Source organism: Microcaecilia unicolor, chromosome 1 (assembly GCF_901765095.1).
Source record: "Microcaecilia unicolor chromosome 1, aMicUni1.1, whole genome shotgun sequence".
Lineage (NCBI taxonomy): Eukaryota > Metazoa > Chordata > Amphibia > Gymnophiona > Siphonopidae > Microcaecilia > Microcaecilia unicolor.
Window position 1 is genome coordinate 343,189,132 of NC_044031.1, and position 21,340 is coordinate 343,210,471.

General features: G+C 47.5%; 1 protein-coding gene across 1 annotated transcript in view; it reads right to left on the minus strand.

The window, feature by feature from the left end:
* The window catches only part of KIF15 (kinesin family member 15), a 1,036,090-nt gene that overhangs the window by 128,809 nt on the left and 885,941 nt on the right, over nt 1–21,340 (minus strand). Inside the window, 2 exon segments of the mRNA XM_030209299.1 lie at nt 2,795–2,904; nt 3,095–3,259. Of these exon segments, the coding sequence (XP_030065159.1) occupies nt 2,795–2,904; nt 3,095–3,259 (275 nt within the window).

A 21,340-nucleotide genomic window follows, 5' to 3' on the forward strand; every position in this document is an offset into this window, starting at 1 on the left:
GACGTATCGGCACTTCCTGTACGGAGGGTGAGCGGTCCTCCCGGCGCCAACGCTTCTCGGGTGCAGACTCTCTTGGCTTCATGGAGCTCTCGGTACCGTGCATGGAAGAATGATGACGGTGCTTCATAGCCTTCGCTTGACACCCGTCATCGAGACTCCTTGGTACCGAAGAGGAAGACGTGGAATCCTCACGCCTCCTCAGGGCCGGGGGCCTGCATACCAGTAGGCCTCGAGATAGGTGGAAACCCAATCGATGCCTTACTGCTTCCAGCGCGATGCGGTCATTCGGCAGCCATTACCTGCATTCTTGATGTTGCTGCTTCCCTCGACGCCCTCGGTACTGATGCTGACGTCGAAGGACCGGACCGATCAGCAAAATGTTTCTCACGTTGAGCCTCCCGAGCCACTTGGGTCCGTTTCGTCATCAAAAGACACTGCTTACAAGCAGCTGGCCGGGCCCAAGGCACTGGAGACACCACGCGTGGGGATCGGTACCCGAGATGGTCCAGTTGCAGCGAGTACAATGTTTGAAGCCGCTTGGAATCCTCGATGATATGGATGGAAAAACAGTGGTTGTGAAATTAAAAGATGCGATCGTGTCAAATAAAAAGGCACAAAAAAGGAAAAAATGACCCAGCCGAGCAGCCTAAAGGGCGGCTGCAACGAAAAAAGAAATAAACTTAAAAAGGTGAAGAAAAAACTAATAAAATAAAGGAAAACGACTTTTTTTGTTAAAAATATTTGATGAACAAAGACTATAACTTTTAAATAAAGAAAAAGGGGAGCGGTAAACGCCAAGTCTGAATGCCTGAGCCGAAAAAAGTGCAGTCGAAGAAAGACGAACACTCCAGATTGCGGATCAAAAAGAACTGAGGGACTCACGCTCGCGCAACGGAGTGTTCCAGAGACTTCTCGTTTGCTTTCGTTTTTCCGGTCTCCTGGGCCGTTGCGGACGACGACCCATTGGTGAGAATAATCAGCCTGCTTGTCCTCGGAGAATGAAGAAAACAATATCAAGATAGCACCCATGGTGAAACATTGTTTGGCCTCAATACACACCTTTGTGAAACTTTTGTTACCCATTTAGTTCACTGCTTATGGAGAGGAGGAAATGTTTATTAAGATCCTCTTAAGAAAGAACAAAGATTTATTTCTAATTTAGGTATATTAGAGTACCTAATATATTAGGTATTCTAATATACCTAAATTAGAATAAATAGGGATAGTTTAATGTGGCTAATTTACGTGTATAGTGGCTTTATATTGCTGCTCTATGGATTGCTAAGCCCCGTTACTGGCCCACCCCCAAATTATGCCAGAATTTCAAAATGCAAAGCTTTGGCTAAATAAGTGCTTAATATGGTATTAAAAAATAAAAAGTTAAAGTTAATTGGCACCTGCTGCAGACTGCAGAACTAATTTTGGTCTCGATGTCCAATGGAAATTTAAGAATTTATAGTCTGCCTTTTCACTCTCCAGTGTACACAATGGAGTACAGTTAAAACACAACATAAATACTTTAGTTGGCTTGATAACTAGTTTCATCAGTTATTTTGAGGCGAAGCGAGCCAATATATTAAATATGAACATACTAGTAAAAAAGGCCCGTTTCTGACACAAATGAACGTGCGCTAGCAAGGTTTTCCTCTGAGTGTGTATGTTTGAGAGTGTGTGTGTGAGAGTGACTGTGTGAGAGAGAGAGAGAGTGAATGTGCGAGTGTGTGTGTGTGAGACAGAGAGAGAGAGACTGGGTGCGAGTGTGTCTGTGAGAGAGAGAGAGTGTGTGTGAGATTGAGAGTGCGCGCCATGGGCCCCCCCTCCCTCCCAGTTCCAGTCCCCCTCCCTCCCTCCCTCCGAGTTCCAGGGTTGTCGTCCCTTTCCCTCCCTCCGAGTTCCAGGGTCGTCATCCCCCTCCCTCCGAGTTTTAGGTTGCCCCCTCTCTCCCTCCTTCCCTCCGAGTTTCAGGTTGCCCCCTCCTTCCCTTCGAGTTTCAGGTACCCCCCTCCAAGTTCCAGGACCCCCCCCCTCGGAACGCGACGTCACACGCATGAGGGTGTCGTCGTCCCTCCCTTCCAGTTCCAGACCCCCTACCTCCAAATTTTAAGTCATCTTCACTTACGAAGTCGGGTTTACGGCGGCTGGCAGCAGCGGTAAAAGGCGTGCAGGCTCAGCCCTTCTCTCTCTCTCAGCTCTGGTCCTGCCCTCATTTCCTGTTTCCGCAAGGGCGGGACCAGAGCTCAGAGAGAAAGGTCGAGCTTGCACGCCTTTTACCGCTGCTACCGGCTGCTGTAAACCCGACTTCGTAAGTGAAGATGACTTTTAAAATTTGGAGGTAGGGGGCCTGGAACTGGGAGGGAGGAAGGGAGGGACGATGACACCTTCATGCGTATGACGTCGCGTTCCGTTGCCTGGCAACTCTGCAGTATTCCCTTCCAGTGATTGGTCTTTATGAATACGGAAATACGTGACTTCATTTCAGGAGATGGATACAGCAGGAGCACGAATGCTTCAAGGCTTCACTTTCTTGGAGTCAGCTTCAGAATGTTGGAGGTGCTTTTATTATATAGGATGTGATTTTAGAGGATTGTTCTGAAAGGATGATGAAGGGCACTTCATGATTGAGTTTAATTATCAAAACCTCATCGCAGGCCAGTAGACCTGGAAATTAACTGCGAGTGACGTAAAGCTAATGGTTTGCCTTGGGCTCCTAATAACCTTGCACCGGCTCTACCAGTACAGGATCCTTGCACAACTTAAGTTCTATGATCTTTTTGGTCATTAATTAGCAGTTTACCTGTGTTTTCTTTCTTTCCTGGCATCTGCCAGCTGAATCTGTAAATTCTGGTACTCTGCCAGTAAATTCTGCATTTCCAGCCTTATGTTTTCCATCTCACATAACTGCCCCTGAAATCCAATATTGAAAGAAAACTTTGAAGACAAACGTTTTTAGTTTAACTCTCAAAAAATGTTTCTTTAAATTGGTAAAGAACACAACATAAATATTTCAAGATTTCTGAAGTAAGAATGGACCATCAGGTTTCTCTATTTAAAATCTTTTGAAATATCAGCAAGCGCTGGGTAGCGATTTTCATACCTTTAGTTTCAGTATTTCTTCATTCTTTGCAGTTCTTTCATCAGTTAGCTCTGATACCAGAAGTTCCAACTTATTAATAGAAGCTCGCTGGTTCTCCAATTCTTTGTCATGGGACTCAAAAATTTTAGCTAAACCTAATTCAAAACCTGGTGGTGTTCTTGGACTCTGTAAAAACAATATTTTATAGTTAGCTTATTTGAGAACAAAAACAGGAGTACCTGTAAAACTTTTCCTATTGGGACAAAGATATATTTTTATCCACTGATGTTCCACCAAATTTCAAATCTATGTGGATACTTTCACCTTGAAACTTGGTGGGGACAAAGTTCTTATAGACATTTGCACCTAATTTTCCAGGTAAACTGAACAAAACACACAAATACAGTTGAAAATGCAATCTACGAAAGGGGTACATAAGTACATAAGTAATGCCACACTGGGAAAAGACCAAGGGTCCATCGAGCCCAGCATCCTATCCACGACAGCGGCCAATCCAGGTCAAGGGCACCTGGCAAGATTCCCAAACATACAAACATGTTATTCCTGGAATTGTGGATTTTTCCCAAGTCCATTTAGTAGCGGTTTATGGACTTGTCCTTTAGGAAACCCTTTTAAACTCTGCTAAGCTAACCACCTTCACCACATTCTCCGGCAACGAATTCCAGAGTTTAATTACGCGTTGGGTGAAGAAAAATTTTCTCCGATTGGTTTTAAATTTACTGCACTGTAGTTTCACGGCATGCACCCTAGTCCTAGTATTTTTGGAAAGCGTGAACAGACGCTTCACATCCACCTGTTCCACTCCACTCATTATTTTATATACCTCTATCATGTCTCCTCTCAGCCGTCTCTTCTCCAAGCTGAAAAGCCCTAGCCTCCTTAGTCTTTCTTCATAGAGAAGTCATCCCATCCCCGCTATCATTTTAGTCGCCCTTCGCTAGACCTTTTTCAGTTCCACTATATCTTTCTTGAGATGCGGCGACCAGAATTGAACACAATATAACGGCATTATAACATCCTCCTAACATCCACCTTTCCTAATACCCAACATTCTATTCGCTTTCCGAGCCACAGCAGCACACTGAGCAGAAGGTTTCAGTGTATTATCGACGACGACGACACCCAGATCCCTTTCTTGGTTTGTAACTCCTAACATGGAACCTTGCATGACGTAGGTATAATTCGGGTTCTTTTTTCCCACATGCATCACCTTACATTAGCTTACATTAAATGTCACCTGCCATCTAGCCACCCAGTCTCCCAGTCTCATAAGGTCCTTCTGTAATTTTTCAGGTCACATTTTCCTGCTTCTCCAGTTAACGAAAAATTATGTCTTACCTGATATTTTTCATTCCTTTAGTTGTAGCAGATGAATCCAGATACTTGTGTGTTGTGACCAACTACCAGCAGGTGGAGATAGAGAGCACTGAACTGAACTCTACCTTATAGGATGGGATGCTCCTTGGTCATTCAGTATTGTTCATAACAAAGCAGAAGGAAACAGAATTAAACATTTCTCCTTCCTCCAGAGAAAAGTGATGAACCAAGAACCGACAACACGGAAACAGACAACAGTAGACCCACTAAAGCGAAAAAATGCAGCAACCTGATCCAACAGGTAGAACCAAACAATAGGAACCGCTGGAACAGGGTGGGCCTCTAGAATCATCTGCTGCGACTAAAGGAAAGAAAATGATCAGGTACGACAATTTTTTGTTCCTTAGCATCAGCAGCAGATGAATCCAGATACTTGTGGGACGTACCAAAGCAGTCCAGAATTTTTCTTTTTTTTTTTTTTTTTTTTTGGGGGGGGGGGGGGGGAGATGCTGGAAGCACCTGAAGATAACAGTAGTACCCCAAAAGAGGCATCTGACCGAGCAGAAACATCCAAACAGGAGAACACTGCAAGTAAGACCATGTCAAAACCCTACATGGTCCTCTAAGGAAAACAAAGGTGCGTCTGCCCCAGACAACATGACAGCTTTTGTGGAAGGTGCCCAGAATACGGCCGGAACTGGGTATCACTAGAAAATACATGGACGCAACAGCCTCCTTCACCCAGCACTGTGGTGAAATGCTTAGCACTCCCTTGATGCTCCGAGCGAAGCTCGGAAGAAAAAAAAAATCTGACCAACATAACTCACCAGTCACCTCCAACTAGAGCAGGGTACACGGCAGAAGTCAAGCAAGGAAGAAGAACCCAAGATGGAAGGAGATGACAGGGAGACACAACCTGAGGAAAACAAGACAGACCAGTGCGGCCCCACCCCTGCCAGGAAAAGCACAGAAGGGCGCGCCAGAGCAAAGTATGGAATTCCAAAATCCAGCTTTGACCGAAACCTTGATTGCTGAACATGAGGGCGAGCCTGACCCAGCAATAAAGAATGAGGAAGCTTGTCCACATGAAGATGCCGCATTCTTTATAGCTGGATCAGGCTCGCCCTCATTTTATGGATGTCAAGTGCTCTCGTCTAGGGCAGCCTAGTTTTGTTCAGCAATCCAGGTTTCGGTCAAAGCTGGATTTCAGAACTCCAGACTTCGCTCTGGCATGCTCCTCTGGGTTTTTCCTGGCAGGGGTGGGGGCGCACTGGGTAGTCTTGTATCTCCCTATCATCTTCTTCCACATTGGGTTCTTCTCCCTTGCTCGACTTCTACCGTGTACCCTGCTCTAGATGGAGGTGACTGGAGAGTTATGTTGGTCAGATTTTTTTTCCCCAGGCTTCGGTCGGAGCAACAAGGGAGTGCTAACCATTTCACCACCGTGCTGGGTCAAGGTGTCCAAGGATGGCTTCAAATCCCCCAACAGAACGGTCCTCACCAAAAAAACCCCAGCTTGCTCGTAAGAGAGAGCTAGCCCAGCCTCCGTATGAAGGTGCAGCTGCCACCCAGCGGCGCAAGCACTGGAAACGACAGGCCGTGTCCGGCAAAGACACCTGCTTAGACCCTGCCGGAATCAAGACATACAAGGAATCCGCCAGACACGGCTGCCCCAACTCCACATCTGACCAGACAGGAGAGGGACTGTCGGCCTCCTGGAAGAATCTGAAAGCTGATGCACCCAGCTAAGGCCCGCTCTAGCAAAATGCAAGCCACAGATAGCCTCCCTCAGCTCGTAACCTTGGGGTCATCTTCGACTCCTCTCTCTCCTTCTCCGCACATATTCAAGACTGCTAAAAACTTATCATTTCTTTCTCTATAATATCACCAAAATTCATCCTTTCCTTTCTGAGCACACTACCAGAACCCTTATCCACACTCTTACCACCTCTCGCTTTGACTATTGCAACTTGCTTCTCACAGGTCTCCCACTAAGCCATCTCTCTCCCCTTCAATCTGTTCAAAATTCTGCTGCATGACTTATATTCCGCCAGTGTCACTATGCTCATATTAGCCCTCTCCTCAAGTCACTTCATTGGCTCCCTATCTGTTTCCGCATACAGTTCAAACTCCTCTTATTGACTTATAAGTGCATTCACTCTGCAGCTCCTCAGTACCTTTCCACTCTTGACTCTCCCTACACTCCTCCCTATGAACTCTGTTCACTGGGTAAATATCTCTTATCTGCACCCTTCTCCTCCACTGCTAACTCCAGACTCTTCCTTTTATCTTGCTGCACCATATGCCTGGAATAGACTTCCTGAGAATGTACATCAAGCTCCATCTCTGGCAGTCTTCAAATCTAGGCTAAAAGCCCACTTTTTTTTTCACTTTAGAATATTTTTATTTTGCATAACTTCATAACAAGAGCACATCTCGTTCACATTTGCCCACACAGGGGCTCAGAAGTACTCCACTACTATGTACCCACTGCAACAAATTACAAGATCTTCACCAAAACACAACAACCACTACCCTACTAAACCTTGTACTCCTATAATATAACATCCCCCCCCCTTCCCTCTTACCCTCTCCAATCCTCGCTCAATTGGAGCACCTCATGGTTCTTTGGGACACTCTCTCTCCCCACTCCCCCCTAACCCTTCCCCCTCTAATAAATTCCATTAACCTAAATACTTGCCAATTGTTGTTGTAAGCGAGCCCATCTTCCCTGATGTCCCCATACCCCATCTCTGCGGTGAGCCGTTAATCTCTCCATTTGCATTAACTGACCTAATTTGCATTTCCAATCACTCAATGTTGGGGGATCCACCCTCTTCCAGTATTGCGCTATAAGGCACTTAGCAGCTGACAGCCCCCAACGCATCCATTTCCACTCCTCCCAAGATTACCTCTCATTGTATAATCCCATGAGACACACCATAGGGCTGCATAACAATGATGCTTCAATTAATTTCACTAATGCTTTCATAACATCTTGCCAAAAAGGTATCACCCCAGAACACACCCACCATATATGCAAAAAAGACCCCTTTTGTGAACCACACCTCCAACACAGATCTGATGCACCAGGGTACATCTTCTTCAATCTCTCCGGTGTGTAATACTATCTAGATAGAACTTTATATGCATTTTCCTGCACCAAGACATCAAGAACCACCAGTTCTTTCCCGGGTTTGGGCAAAACCTCTATCCCTGCCTCAGACATAGTTATCAGGAGCCCACTACCCTCCAAAGCACCATTTCCCACTCGCACCAAGAGGTCACCCACCTCCCCCACAAAGCACCTCCCCACAAATAGTTTCCCACTCCTGATCAGAAAAGCGGTAATTTACATAGAGCACAACGTTTCAAAACTCTTCACCCTCCCCCCCTGCAACACTGCCCGAAAATTCACAATCCCCGCCTGTTCCCACCTTACAAAACTAACATTTCCTCTCCCTACCCCAAATCTTGGCTCCCATCTCAAGTGTGCCAGTGTCGACACCCCACCTAACTGCCCCCATTTCCTCCTCACTCCTCCCCACACCTCCATCAAGTGCCGCATATACGGATTTGATATCCCTGCCAGAACCACTCCCATTCCTTCAGTAGTCCATAAGTAGGAGCTCATCGGCCTGTGCTGGCTATACGATTGCTCCAACTGACTAGCAGGTATTATCCCCCTCTCCAAATCTATAATCATCCTCAATTGAGTAGCCATATAGTACCATTCGAGATTAGGTACTGCTCTACCCCCCCCCCCCCTCTCGGGAGCTCCCCATAACACCCATCTAGCCAAACGAGGATGCCTACCCCACCATATAAACTGTCCCACCAAACCCTGCAATTGTTTTAATAACCGTTTTGGAACCTCAACTGGAAGCGCCTGAAAAAAAAAATAATCTAGGCAACACATTCATTTTCACCACTGCCATTCGTCCCCACCATGAAAGCCACAGTCCCTTCCATCGGGACAACTCCCCCCGAATTTGATCTATTATCTTCCAGTAATTGAGACTATATACCCCACCCAAAACCCTAGGAATCTGAATCCCTAAGTACCTAATATGATGCTTGGCCCACTTAAACGCAAACCTTGCTCTCCATCTACTTATTTCTCCCTGTTGCAACGAAATCCCCAATATTTCACTCTTGTCCATATTAACTCTTAGCCCAGCGTACCGTTCAAATTCCTCAAAAGTCCCCCAAACCACAGGTATTGTCCGCTCCGGATCCACCACATAAAGTAACACATCATCTGCAAACAACGCAATTCAATGTTCCATCCCCCCAAAAATCTGGATGCTGCCGTATCAACACCGCCATGTACAGAGCAAAAAGGAGTGGCGACAAAGGGCATCCCTGCCTTGTCCCTCTACCTATTGGGAAGAAAGGAGTATATCCCCCATTCACGTTAACGCAAGCCTTCGGTGCAGCATACATACAGTGGTGGAAATAAGTATTTGATCCCTTGCTGATTTTGTAAGTTTGCCCACTGACAAAGACATGAGCAGCCCATAATTGAAGGGTAGGTTATTGGTAACAGTGAGAGATAGCACATCACAAATTAAATCCGGAAAATCACATTGTGGAAAGTATATGAATTTATTTGCATTCTGCAGAGGGAAATAAGTATTTGATCCCCCACCAACCAGTAAGAGATCTAGGCCCCTACAGACCAGGTAGATGCTCCAAATCAACTCGTTACCTGCATGACAGACAGCTGTCGGCAATGGTCACCTGTATGAAAGACACCTGTCCACAGACTCAGTGAATCAGTCAGACTCTAACCTCTACAAAATGGCCAAGAGCAAGGAGCTGTCTAAGGATGTCAGGGACAAGATCATACACCTGCACAAGGCTGGAATGGGCTACAAAACCATCAGTAAGACGCTGGGCGAGAAGGAGACAACTGTTGGTGCCATAGTAAGAAAATGGAAGAAGTACAAAATGACTGTCAATCGACAAAGATCTGGGGCTCCACGCAAAATCTCACCTCGTGGGGTATCCTTGATCATGAGGAAGGTTAGAAATCAGCCTACAACTACAAGGGGGGAACTTGTCAATGATCTCAAGGCAGCTGGGACCACTGTCACCACGAAAACCATTGGTAACACATTACGACATAACGGATTGCAATCCTGCAGTGCCCGCAAGGTCCCCCTGCTCCGGAAGGCACATGTGACGGCCCGTCTGAAGTTTGCCAGTGAACACCTGGATGATGCCGAGAGTGATTGGGAGAAGGTGCTGTGGTCAGATGAGACAAAAATTGAGCTCTTTGGCATGAACTCAACTCGCCGTGTTTGGAGGAAGAGAAATGCTGCCTATGACCCAAAGAACACCGTCCCCACTGTCAAGCATGGAGGTGGAAATGTTATGTTTTGGGGGTGTTTCTCTGCTAAGGGCACAGGACTACTTCACCGCATCAATGGGAGAATGGATGGGGCCATGTACCGTACAATTCTGAGTGACAACCTCCTTCCCTCCGCCAGGGCCTTAAAAATGGGTCGTGGCTGGGTCTTCCAGCACGACAATGACCCAAAACATACAGCCAAGGCAACAAAGGAGTGGCTCAGGAAGAAGCACATTAGGGTCATGGAGTGGCCTAGCCAGTCACCAGACCTTAATCCCATTGAAAACTTATGGAGGGAGCTGAAGCTGCGAGTTGCCAAGCGACAGCCCAGAACTCTTAATGATTTAGAGATGATCTGCAAAGAGGAGTGGACCAAAATTCCTCCTGACATGTGTGCAAACCTCATCATCAACTACAGAAGACGTCTGACCGCTGTGCTTGCCAACAAGGGTTTTGCCACCAAGTATTAGGTCTTGTTTGCCAGAGGGATTAAATACTTATTTCCCTCTGCAGAATGCAAATAAATTCATATACTTTCCACAATGTGATTTTCCGGATTTAATTTGTGATGTGCTATCTCTCACTGTTACCAATAACCTACCCTTCAATTATGGGCTGCTCATGTCTTTGTCAGTGGGCAAACTTACAAAATCAGCAAGGGATCAAATACTTATTTCCACCACTGTAGCTGCCAACCACATCCCCAAATTATCCCCTAAACCCATATGATTCATCACTTCACGCAAAAACCCCCATCTCACCCGATCAAAAGCCTTTTTTGCATCTATGGCCAATAAACCTGTACTGTCCCGGGACCTTTGCGCCTCCCATATCAAATGAAGTGTATGCCTGATGTTATCTCCTACCTGTCTTCTCGGGATAAATCCCGATTGATCAATATGCACCAACTTCGGTAACACCCTAGCCAGCCTATTAGCCAAGACCTTCACCAATATCTTCGCATCCATATTCAAAAGTGAAATAGGTCTATAGGTCCCACAAACCACCAGTTTTTTCCCGGGTTTGGGCAAAACCGTTATCCCTGCCTCAGACAGTTATCGGGAGCCCACCCTCCAAAGCACCATTTCCCACTCACACCAAGAGGTCACCCACCTCCCCCACAAAGCATTTATAAAACTGCACCGAGTATCCATCTAGACCAGGCGCTTTACCATTCGGGAATCTTCTTATCACCCCTTGAAGTTCCCCTAGCCTAATGGGCTCCCCCAAGCTGAACTCTTTCAGATTCATCCAAACATGGCAAAGGAATCGGATCCAAAAACCGCGCCATATCTACCCTCTGCTGCTCTCCAGATGTACTATAAAGTTTTTGATAATATTCCATAAAACACTTTCCTATATCTAAGTCAGTGTAGTGCCATCTTCCACCCTTATCCCTCAACTTCTGAATAAGAAAACAGCCTCCGCACCCGCAAATAACGGGCCAACATTGCACTTGATTTATTACCAAATTCAAAATATTGTTGCTTAAGTTTTGTTCTCATAAAAACCACCTCTGCCATCTGTAATTGTGCAAGTTCTCCTCTCACTTGTTTTAGATCGGCCCATACCTGCGGTGAAGGGTTCCTCTTGTGCATCTGTTCTAAATACAATAGTCTCTTTTGTACAGTCAATAACAATGGCCTTTTCCCCTTTTCTTACGTGCCCCCCACTTAATCAAAAAACCACTCACCACTGCTTTCAACACATCCCATAACACCCCATCATTTACCTCCCCATTATCATTAAAACCTCGAAATTCCTGAATAGTGCGTTGTATATCCTCCCGCACTCTCTCATCCCCAAGCAAATATTCTCTCCAAACTCCCTTTCTCCTGCAGCTACCCACCTCCAATAATTTGATCCACATTGGTGCATGATCAGAAATGCAAATGGTCTCTATCTCAGCAGCCCCCACCATATGCCATCCATTACGATGCACCCATAGCCCATCTATCCGAGAATACGTCTGAGCAGCATGTGAGTAAAAAGTATAATCCCGCTACACTCCATGCAGTAACCTCCAACAATCCACCACTTCCAACCCCTTCAAAAATTGCAACAATGCTTTCCTCCCAGGACCACTCTGCTGCCCTCCTCCCTTCGAATGATCTAACATTGCATCAGGGGCAATATTAAAATCCCCCCTACCACATTCCATGTGCCCACCAACAACGTATCACCCTTGTCCCCTACCACCCCTCCCCTCCCCCCACTGCTCCAGACTCACCCTCCTCTGCTTCAACTTATCCCATCCCCTCCCCCATCCTCCCCTTCAGCTGATTTGTGTGTCGATAAATCAGCCAGCCCATAAGGAATTCACACCCCTCCCAAACTTTAACCTTTCCAACACTAGTCCCTATTCCTCCCAGCACCCTATGTCACCCACAACCCTTACATTCATGTAATCAGATTCCTCCACCCAACTTCCCCACTGATTCAAGCTGTTCACCACCAGTCCACTCAAATCCATGATCAAGTAGCTTGCTTGTTAGAAGTTTTTCTCTGCTCCACCACCTTCTGCCATGCCAAATCCACTCTAGGTTCCCTAATGATCTCCCGCAACTCCGTCTGAACGGGCACATCTCTGCATCCCAACGAGCACAATGTTGCCCTTGCCTCTTCGGGGTCTTGACTTTCCACGGTTTACCATCCACTGATAGCCACATCCCAAATGGGAAAAGCCACTTATACCGGACCCCCTTTGACCTCATGTAGGTTGTGACTTCTCTGAAGGATAAACGTTTTTGCAACGTAGTCCAGGCCAAGTCTTGGAACACTCCAATCTTACAATTTTTCCAAATGATTTCTTTTTGCTGCCTTGCTTTGGTCAAGATCTTCTCCTTCATGGGAAAATCAGCAAAACATACCACTATGTCCTTCAGACGGGCATCCCGATGCGGACCAGCCACTCTATGCGCTCTCTGAATTCCAAGGTCCGGTAATTGGCCCCCAATCCTCCCCATACAAAATGAACCCACACAATTCCAGAATCACTGCTTCGCAATTATTAAATATATCAGAATCAGGAATTTCTCTAAATCGCAGGTTATTACGGCGTGACCTATTCTCCAGGTCCTCCACCTGCTCCCTGAGTTGTTGTAATTCCCGAGTGTCCTCATTCACCACTTTGTGTAGGTTTCCCACATCTTGCTTGAGAGTCTCCATCCCCTCTTCCACCTCACCGACACGCGTTCCCAGATCGTGAATTTCATCCCCGATTTCTCTCAGGGCAGTTTGTATATCCTGTCTGACCCCTGCCAAGTCAGCCTTCAGATCCTGAAACCAGGCCACCATCTATCTTTTCACGACTTCACCAGGCTCAGTGCCTTCCTCAACATGCTCTTCCACAGCCACTGCCGGACTCGCCGCCATCCTTGCTCCGCTCTGTCCCCGCCGACGCCACTGGAGATATTTTTCCTTGCACTGTTGAAAAACAGAATCGCTCCAATCCTTTCTTTGGTGGTATATCTCCGGGGCCTTTCTCCTTCAATACACAATTCAGGAAGCCACTTAATTTTATCCAATTCACTCACTCTATGCAATCTCCCAACTGAACTCTATACTTAAACTGTCAACTCAGTCCATGCTCAGCAGGCACCCCACAGAGTTATTTCTGTCTTTGTCAATCTCTTCCTCTTTTTCCACTCAGCCTGCCCGCTCTCTGTGTCAACAGTTCAAACCCCTCCACAGGGGAGAGGAGGCCATGAGTCACAATAGCCACAAAAACGGCTGCCTTTAGTATTATTTTCTAAGTTGCTCTGTTGTTACCCAACAGTGCAATTCTCCTTGTTTCTGTGCTCTGCCATCCAGACTGGGCCTCCCCCTCCACTCCGTAGTTAGCCACCACCACCTCCGGGCCCCAAGTCTCCGAAAACGTCCTGCACCAGCCCTCAGTTGTCTCCGCTCATCACAGCTCCCAGTCTCCGCTGCGGCTCCCTTCCTGTTCACCAGCTTCCACTCCTGCCACTTAAAGGACACCTCACCCGCCCTTCCACAGCTGCAGCACCTCGCTCACTGACTCGCCTGTCCGCCGCTCCCGCCATGTGCAGTCGCGGGCTCTCTCTCCCATCCGTAGCACTATGCTCACAGCCTTGCCAGCCCTCCGCTCCTGCCTCGCACAGGCTCAGGTTCTCTCTCCCATCCACAGCGGAATCACCACGCTCGCGGACTCGCCGGTCCGCTGCTCCCGCCTCGTGCTGGCACGGGCTGTCTCTCCCTTCCACAGCTGCCAGTCCCTTCAACTTCGCTCCTCCTGGCTATCCACTGCCTCTCTCATCTTAACACACTATCACAGCTCTCTCAGGGAGTAAGTATGGGCTCACATTCACATTTTTTTGCTTGCTTATCTTTGGAGGGCCTCAGGACACGTCTTCCTACTCCAAAGCCATCTTGGATCCCCTAAAATCCCACCTTTTGATGTTGCTTTTAACTCCTAAACCTTACTTGTTTAGTACCCATGTTTTATCATTCCCACCTTAGTAATTCCCTTATCCCTCATTTGTCCTGTTTGTCTGTCCTAATTAGATTGTAAGCTCTGTCAGCAGGTGTAACTAGTTGTAGAAATTGGTTTAATTTGTTTACCTTACTGCTGGGAGAGCAGGGGGGGTTGGCTGGAGGTGTCCTCGGTTGTCAGGGAGATATTTAGCTAAGATGAATTCCTGCACATGAGCAATTCATACCAAGGAGACCTGCACTGCCACCTGAAATTTAAAAGTGCTAAAAATAAGTTTTAAAAGTATTTGCATTAAATCTAATTGCAGAATTTAAGTGCTAGGAAATGGGATTGGTATGCTATGTACTCAAATTTACTCAAGCCATATGCAAATTAGTCCATTTTTGGGAGGTTCTCATTTGCATATTTATGGGTAAAAACTGATGGAAATGTTTATAGCCTTAATGTTAGGGCATGGCTCTGATAAAAAGTTTGATCCAAAAACGAAGGATTTATCTAGTGTTTTTGACTAAACATTTCCATTAGAGTGTCTGTATGTTAATCTGCATTCAAATAGAGCTCTCTGATTGAATGATCAGCTCCTGTTAGAAAATCTGCCCGGTAACCAAAGTTGCCAGATGGGCGGTTTTCCGCGACCCGCTATGGGAAATTTTTCAGCGCTGCGGGTTGCAGTTTTTTGGGCTGATTTTATTTTGGCCGGGCGTTTTTTTTTTCGGCCAGCTGCGGTTTTTCGCCCAGCAGGGGAGTGGTTAATGACGTCAGGGGCTTGGTCAATGATGTCGGGGGTGGGTGGTTAATGATGTCGGGGGCGGGGCTGATGACGGGGGAGGCGGGGTTGGTGGCGGCAGGGGTGGAGCTGATGACAGCAGGGGTGGAGCCGATGACGTCGGGGGCAGGGGGTGGTTTGAGGCTGGGAAAATTATTGAAATCTGGCAACCCTGCCGGTAACAGAGAGGAAGAGCAACTGAAGATCTGACTGAGACAGAACCTGCAATCTGGTAGCTCCGTTTGTAAAAGAGTTGAAAGAAAGAATTGTTTGATAAAATTTGACTGATATATTAAAAGAGTGACTGACTTGGTTGAAGTTTAAAACAGGAAATTGAGGAGAGGTTTGTAATAGATTTTAAAGTTTTAGTTCTCTCTCCTGAGGAAAGGATTGTGAGTTTCCAAGTTGATTTGGTCCTAATAGTAAAGATCAGAAATCATTAAACATTTAAAGAAAAATATTTATTTCTGAAAGGGTTTGAAATTCTGAAGGTCTGTAACTTTATAGAGGGTTGAGATAAGGTTAAGGGAAATGATATAATAGGTTATTGAGATAGATTGTTAGTTACAATGGCCAACTCAGTGCCTTAGCAGATTATAAGAAAAAGTAGGGTGAATGTGTGCGTGTGGATGAGATCCAGCAGTGGGCTTCAAGATCTCAGCAGCTTGGAAAAAAAAAAAAAAGAGTTGCTCTTTATATAGTCAGGATAAAGTTATAACAAAGCTACTTAGGAAATCAGAACTGAGGAAATTCAATTTATTTTATTTTTTCATAGTTTAGCACTCAGTCCCGGTTCCAGTTTCAGGCAGGCTGATCTAAAGACTCACATACAGCAGGGAGGTAGACTCTCTCCTTTTATTTTTAGATTAAATTTAGGAAGAAGAATCGGTGGAAGACAACTTCTAAAGGAGAGATCTCTTGAAGACAGCAACTTGAAGTTTTTTCCTCAGCTAAGTACTGTGAGAGAAAAGTAAACCAACAGAATACAGGAAATTGAGGGAGAGAGAGAGAGAGAGACAATTCCCACACTTTTTCTGAAACTCCTGTTTACCACACAAGTGAACTGAGATTTAATTTTGAAAATAAAGGAAGAAGGAGAAATCCAATTAGAATAATTATACCACTATAAGACTAAGATTTGAAAGATTTTGGATAGTTATTTACCTTGTAAGTAAGCCTGTAGGAAAGAAGTTTATAAAAATGTTTAAATGAGATACACCTAAGAAACATTCCTATTTTGAGTTGGAAATCTTTGAAGTGTTATACTTACTTGTAACTTGGTCAAGAAACTAAATGTTTGGTTAGTAAAGAAATGAGAGTGTATACTGGATCCAGTAGGGAGTCAGCAGTTCTACTAGTCTAATCCTGTACAGTCTAACTGAAGAGTATTTCTTTCTGTTTACCAGTACAGTCAAATAATTCCATTCCACTTAAATAAAAAATTTATTGTTATATATAAGGGAGTAGTATCTGGATTTATTGTAAATCAAATTGATTCCATTCACAGGAATTCATATTCACCTTATGCATTTATCCGGTATTCTTTTTTAAGGATGATGTTTTATTTTACGTTCACTCTGTTTATGTTGTGAGCTGAGCACAGTTAGTTTCCTCGGCTGGCACGACTACAATCCAGAGGCATTTTGATACTGTGTGAAGTCTTACAACAGACAGGGTGACACAGGGACTGTCTCTTCACTGTTTAGTAATAGTAGTAATGAAGGGGTGGAACGCCGGATACTACTTGAATACTGTGAATACTACTAATACTACTGACCACCAGAACAACTTCATGTTTTGTGCCTACTGATGGACTTATACTTATGGACTCTACCTCTGCTTTTGGCCTTTTAGCCAAACTTGATCAATGCACTGGACCTTTTTGTGCCTTACATATAATGAGCCTAGACTAAGACCAAAACCTGTGCAGTTTAGACTTTCACTAGTAGTATGTAATTGTTAACCAGCAGCCAGATAACAAATTGTAGTAGTCAGCAGTTTAGGATTGTATGAAAGGCAGCTGGCTCTGCCAGCGCAGTCTCGTGATCCCTGCATAGAGGCTGTATTGTGTAGATGTGCTGGAACACTGCAATAAGTTACATTTCTTGCAAAGTAACAATTTCTATGAAAGCTATGAAACTGACGTATCTTTTCTCTGTGAGAACTACAGAACTACTAATGTATTGCGCATGTGCCTGTACTGCGCATGTGTGTGTATGACGTGTGATGCGTTTTATGCGCATGACTATTAATCTGTATAAGAACGAGGGTCAGATGACGCTCGGCACGCAGTATTCTGAGATTGTACTCGGGGCTGTGTGAATTTGCTAGCAATAAAAAGCTGTTTTGTTTTGGAACCAATTTGTCTTTCGCCTCCTGATTTTCGGACCCGTTACATTGGCACCCCAGATGGGACAGGAGTAGAAAGGGAAATCGGATTATATTCTTTCCCCTTCCCACTGCAGGCGGATCGGTTCACCGACTCCCCCGACCGGGAAAGTGGTTAGTGGCCACCGCTGACTTCAGCGTCCACTTCACGGCGGGAGGGCCGATCAATTCCGGCCGGCTGAAAGTGGGACTGTGTGGCTCCGACAAAGCAGCTTTCTCATTTTTCTTTTTTCTCTCCGGAGAGACGCGTACGACGGCGCGGCCTGCTGGGACGACGGACAGGCGAGTATACTCAACGTAGTGACCGGCTCGGTAAAGGGCCGAAGAAGAGGATTGATCACCCTCTTAGCCAGTGACTAATACGGACTAGGTCCCGGAACCTCACTAGGCTTGGGCGAAGAAACCGTACGGGAGGGTTTCTTGTTGTGTGCGAAAGTTGTGTGATTGGGCCTGCAGTTCCAGGCTGGGCGACCACGTCCTGGTCAGGCCGAGTGTTGACCCTTCTGTGTCCGGTGGAACGAGACCCCTTACTCCTCCACCATCCCTCTCCCCTTCGTCTGTCTCCTATCCTTTGGCACTCAGGTTAGGATGGGCGGGGGTGGTTCCACACCGCTAGACTTAATGACGGAACACTTTAGCGAAGTGTTCGACCAAGATAAATGCAGTAGGGCCGGGATGATACAGCGATGTCAATTTATGTGGCCCGGATTAGGAATTGCCGAATGGCCCCCGGAAGGGTCATTTGAGTATGAGAAGGTGGCGGCGATCATGAATATTGTTATAGTTGGGGGAAACCCCGGGTGCCCAGAGGACATCCCCTACATTGAGGTGTGGTTAAGCGTTGTCCGAGACCCGCCCGACTGGGCCCAACATAAGGTAGAGAAGGCCGCCCTTATGGTGATAAAACAGAGGAAGGGGCGGGGAGCCAAACGAACCCCGGCCTTCGCTCTCCAAACTCCGGCAGTCGCTGCCGTTCCGGAGGCCAGGGGAACCGCCCCTATAACGCCCACCGCCCCTTCCGTCAGAGCCCCAGAGGCCACGCCCCGTACTACCGCCAAGAATAGTAAGGCCACGCCCCGTGCTACCAGTGCGCTTCCCAAACCTAGACCACCCATGAAAGGCCGAGGGAAAGCTCAGGGCCCGCCCGAAAAGGTGCCCCCTAAGGCCCCAGTTCTTGTTACCACGGAAACCTACGAGGATGATGTGGCGCCTCCTCCATATGTTCCCCTATACCCCGACCTCGCGGACTTGTCGGATGGCCCGGATGACGCTGAGGCCTCCGAGTCCGAGTCGGATACTGGAGACGCTATAACCCCGGACCCCACAACTAACAGGAAGAGTCACAGAGTAGTGAAAGCCGTTACCCGATACCCCCAGTCGAGTCCGAGAAGTACACTTCCGGCTTCCCGGAGGACAGAAGTGACTAACCTATACCCGGTCCGGCAGTCTACGACCTACACCCCTAACCCAGTGGCCGATGCTCAGCCCATTCAGTCGACCGTCTACAGCCACGTCCCCTTCTCCAGCGCTGACCTATATAACTGGAAGCTGCACGGACCATCTTACGATCAGAAACCCGAACAACTGATAGAACTGGTAGAAGGCATCATTTACAGTTATAATCCCACGTGGGCCGACCTCAGGCAGTTGAGCGCCCACATCCTGACCACTGAAGAACGCCGCCTCCTACAGCAAAATATGGAACAAGCGATCCGAGACGCCAACCCGGGAAATGCTAACGTACAGGCCATCCTAGATACAGAAGCCCCTACCGCGGTCCCTGCATGGGACTACCGGACCGAGGAAGGACAGGCCGTCATTCGCCGGTACCAACAGGCATATCTGGCGGCCCTCAAGAAGGGAAAACAGAAAATTACAAATATGGGAAAAATTCACAATATAGTTCAACAGAAGAATGAAAGTCCGGGGGACTTCCTTGAGCGCCTTATGGATGCATTCAGGAGACATAGTCCAATAAACCCCGAGGACCCTAAAAACGTCTCCACAGTGGTCATGAGTTTTGTTAGCCAGTCAGCACCCGACATACGGAGGAAACTCCAGAGAACCGAAGGATTTGAAGGGATGGGCATCAGCCAACTGAAGGCCATAGCTGATCGCGTGTTCGGATACCGCGACCAAGAAGAGAAGGCCGAAGCCCGGAAGGAGTCCACCAGGCGGATGCGCGAGAATGCGGATGTGTTGGCCACAGTGCTGGAAGAACGTTTAGGGTCCAGGCCACGGGGCAGAGGTAGAGGCCGAGGGGGGAGAGGAACACGGTCCCCCTTAGGACGCAACCAATGCGCAAACTGTCGGGAGGAAGGGCACTGGTGGGCGGATTGTCCGGAGAAACCGCGTGACCAACAGAGAGGGGGGGAAGATACCGACCACCCAAAGGCCCCCAGACAAGGACAACGAGGACGGGGCCGCGGCCGGGAACGGGCCGAACAGCAGGAATGGCAGATGGCTCTGGACGCCACCCGGGACCATACGGCATGAAGGGACCGGGAGGGCAGAGTCCCCACTGACCCTCTGGTGGAGATCCGCGTGGGGACGCAATTGATGAAGGCCCTCCTAGACACGGGGGCCCAACGTTCTGTCATCACCACAGCCATCGCCCCGGCCACAAAAGAAACCATACCAATTATCGGTGCTTCTGGAAAATCGCTTACAGCCCCCCTCCTCAGGGAACGCCAAGTCCAGATCGGTGGGACGATGGTGTCTCACCAGTTCATCCATATCCCCGAGTGCCTCGTCCCCCTGATTGGCCGTGACCTACTGTGTAAACTCCAAGCCACCCTGAAGTTCAAACCAACGGGCGAAGTGGAAGCCCATTTCGAAGACCACCCAGTGACGCTCCTCTGCCCGGTGCGGGAGGAATGGAGACTATATGCCCCCCTTATTGCAGGCCCTGACGACGGCCGCTATTACCAGGACACCCCTTTCGCACAACAGAGAAGGGACCTAATGGAAGAGGTGCCCAACGTATGGGCGGAGGTGAACCCTGGTGGGTTAGCCGTCAACGCCATCCCCCTCTGGATCGAACTCAAACCAAATGCCCAAGTTGTCAACCAAGGACAATATCACATCCCTTATGCAGCCCGGCATAGCATGCAAAAACACCTACAGAAACTCCTTCAGCACGGGGTCCTGAGACCTGTCAGATCTGCTTGGAACACCCCATTATTGCCCGTGAAGAAGCCAGGAACGTCGGAGTATAGGCCCGTCCAAGACTTGAGAAAGGTCAACAACCAGGTAGCCGACATAGTTGCCCTCGTACCGAACCCTTATTCCATTCTCGCCCAAGTGCCAGCCCAGACCAAGTGGTACAGTGTCATTGATTTGAAGGACGCCTTCTTCTCCATCCCCCTTGCCGCCGACAGCCAGAAATTGTTTGCCTTCACGTGGGAAGACTTACAGACTGGTAATAAGCAGCAGTTTACCTGGACACGACTCCCCCAGGGATTCAAGAACTCCCCCACCCTCTTCGGCGACCAACTCGCTCAGGACCTGAAGACGTATCAGGACGAGTATGGGCCGGTCGTTCAATACGTGGACGACCTGTTGGTGGCCCGTGAAACGTTCACCGAATGTGCTGAAGCTACCCTCTACCTCTTGAAGACCCTGGAAGCCCAGGGGTACCGAGCCAGCCAGAAAAAGGCCCAGATATGCGAGATCGAAGTCGAATACCTGGGTTTCCGCCTCCGAGAAGGAACCCGGAGGCTCGGTATCCCCCGAACCCAAGCTATCCGCAACCAACCCATTCCTGCAAATAAGAAGGAACTACGGGCACTCCTCGGAGCCGCTGGATATTGCCGCATTTGGATCATCAACTTTGCCATCCTGACCCACAGTTTGTACGCCAAACTGAAAGGACCTGAACTCGAGGGCCAAACAGTAATAGTATAGAGAACTGCAGAATTATCCGAATAAGGACGTGCTGAATTCTCCAGGAGTTTGGAAGGC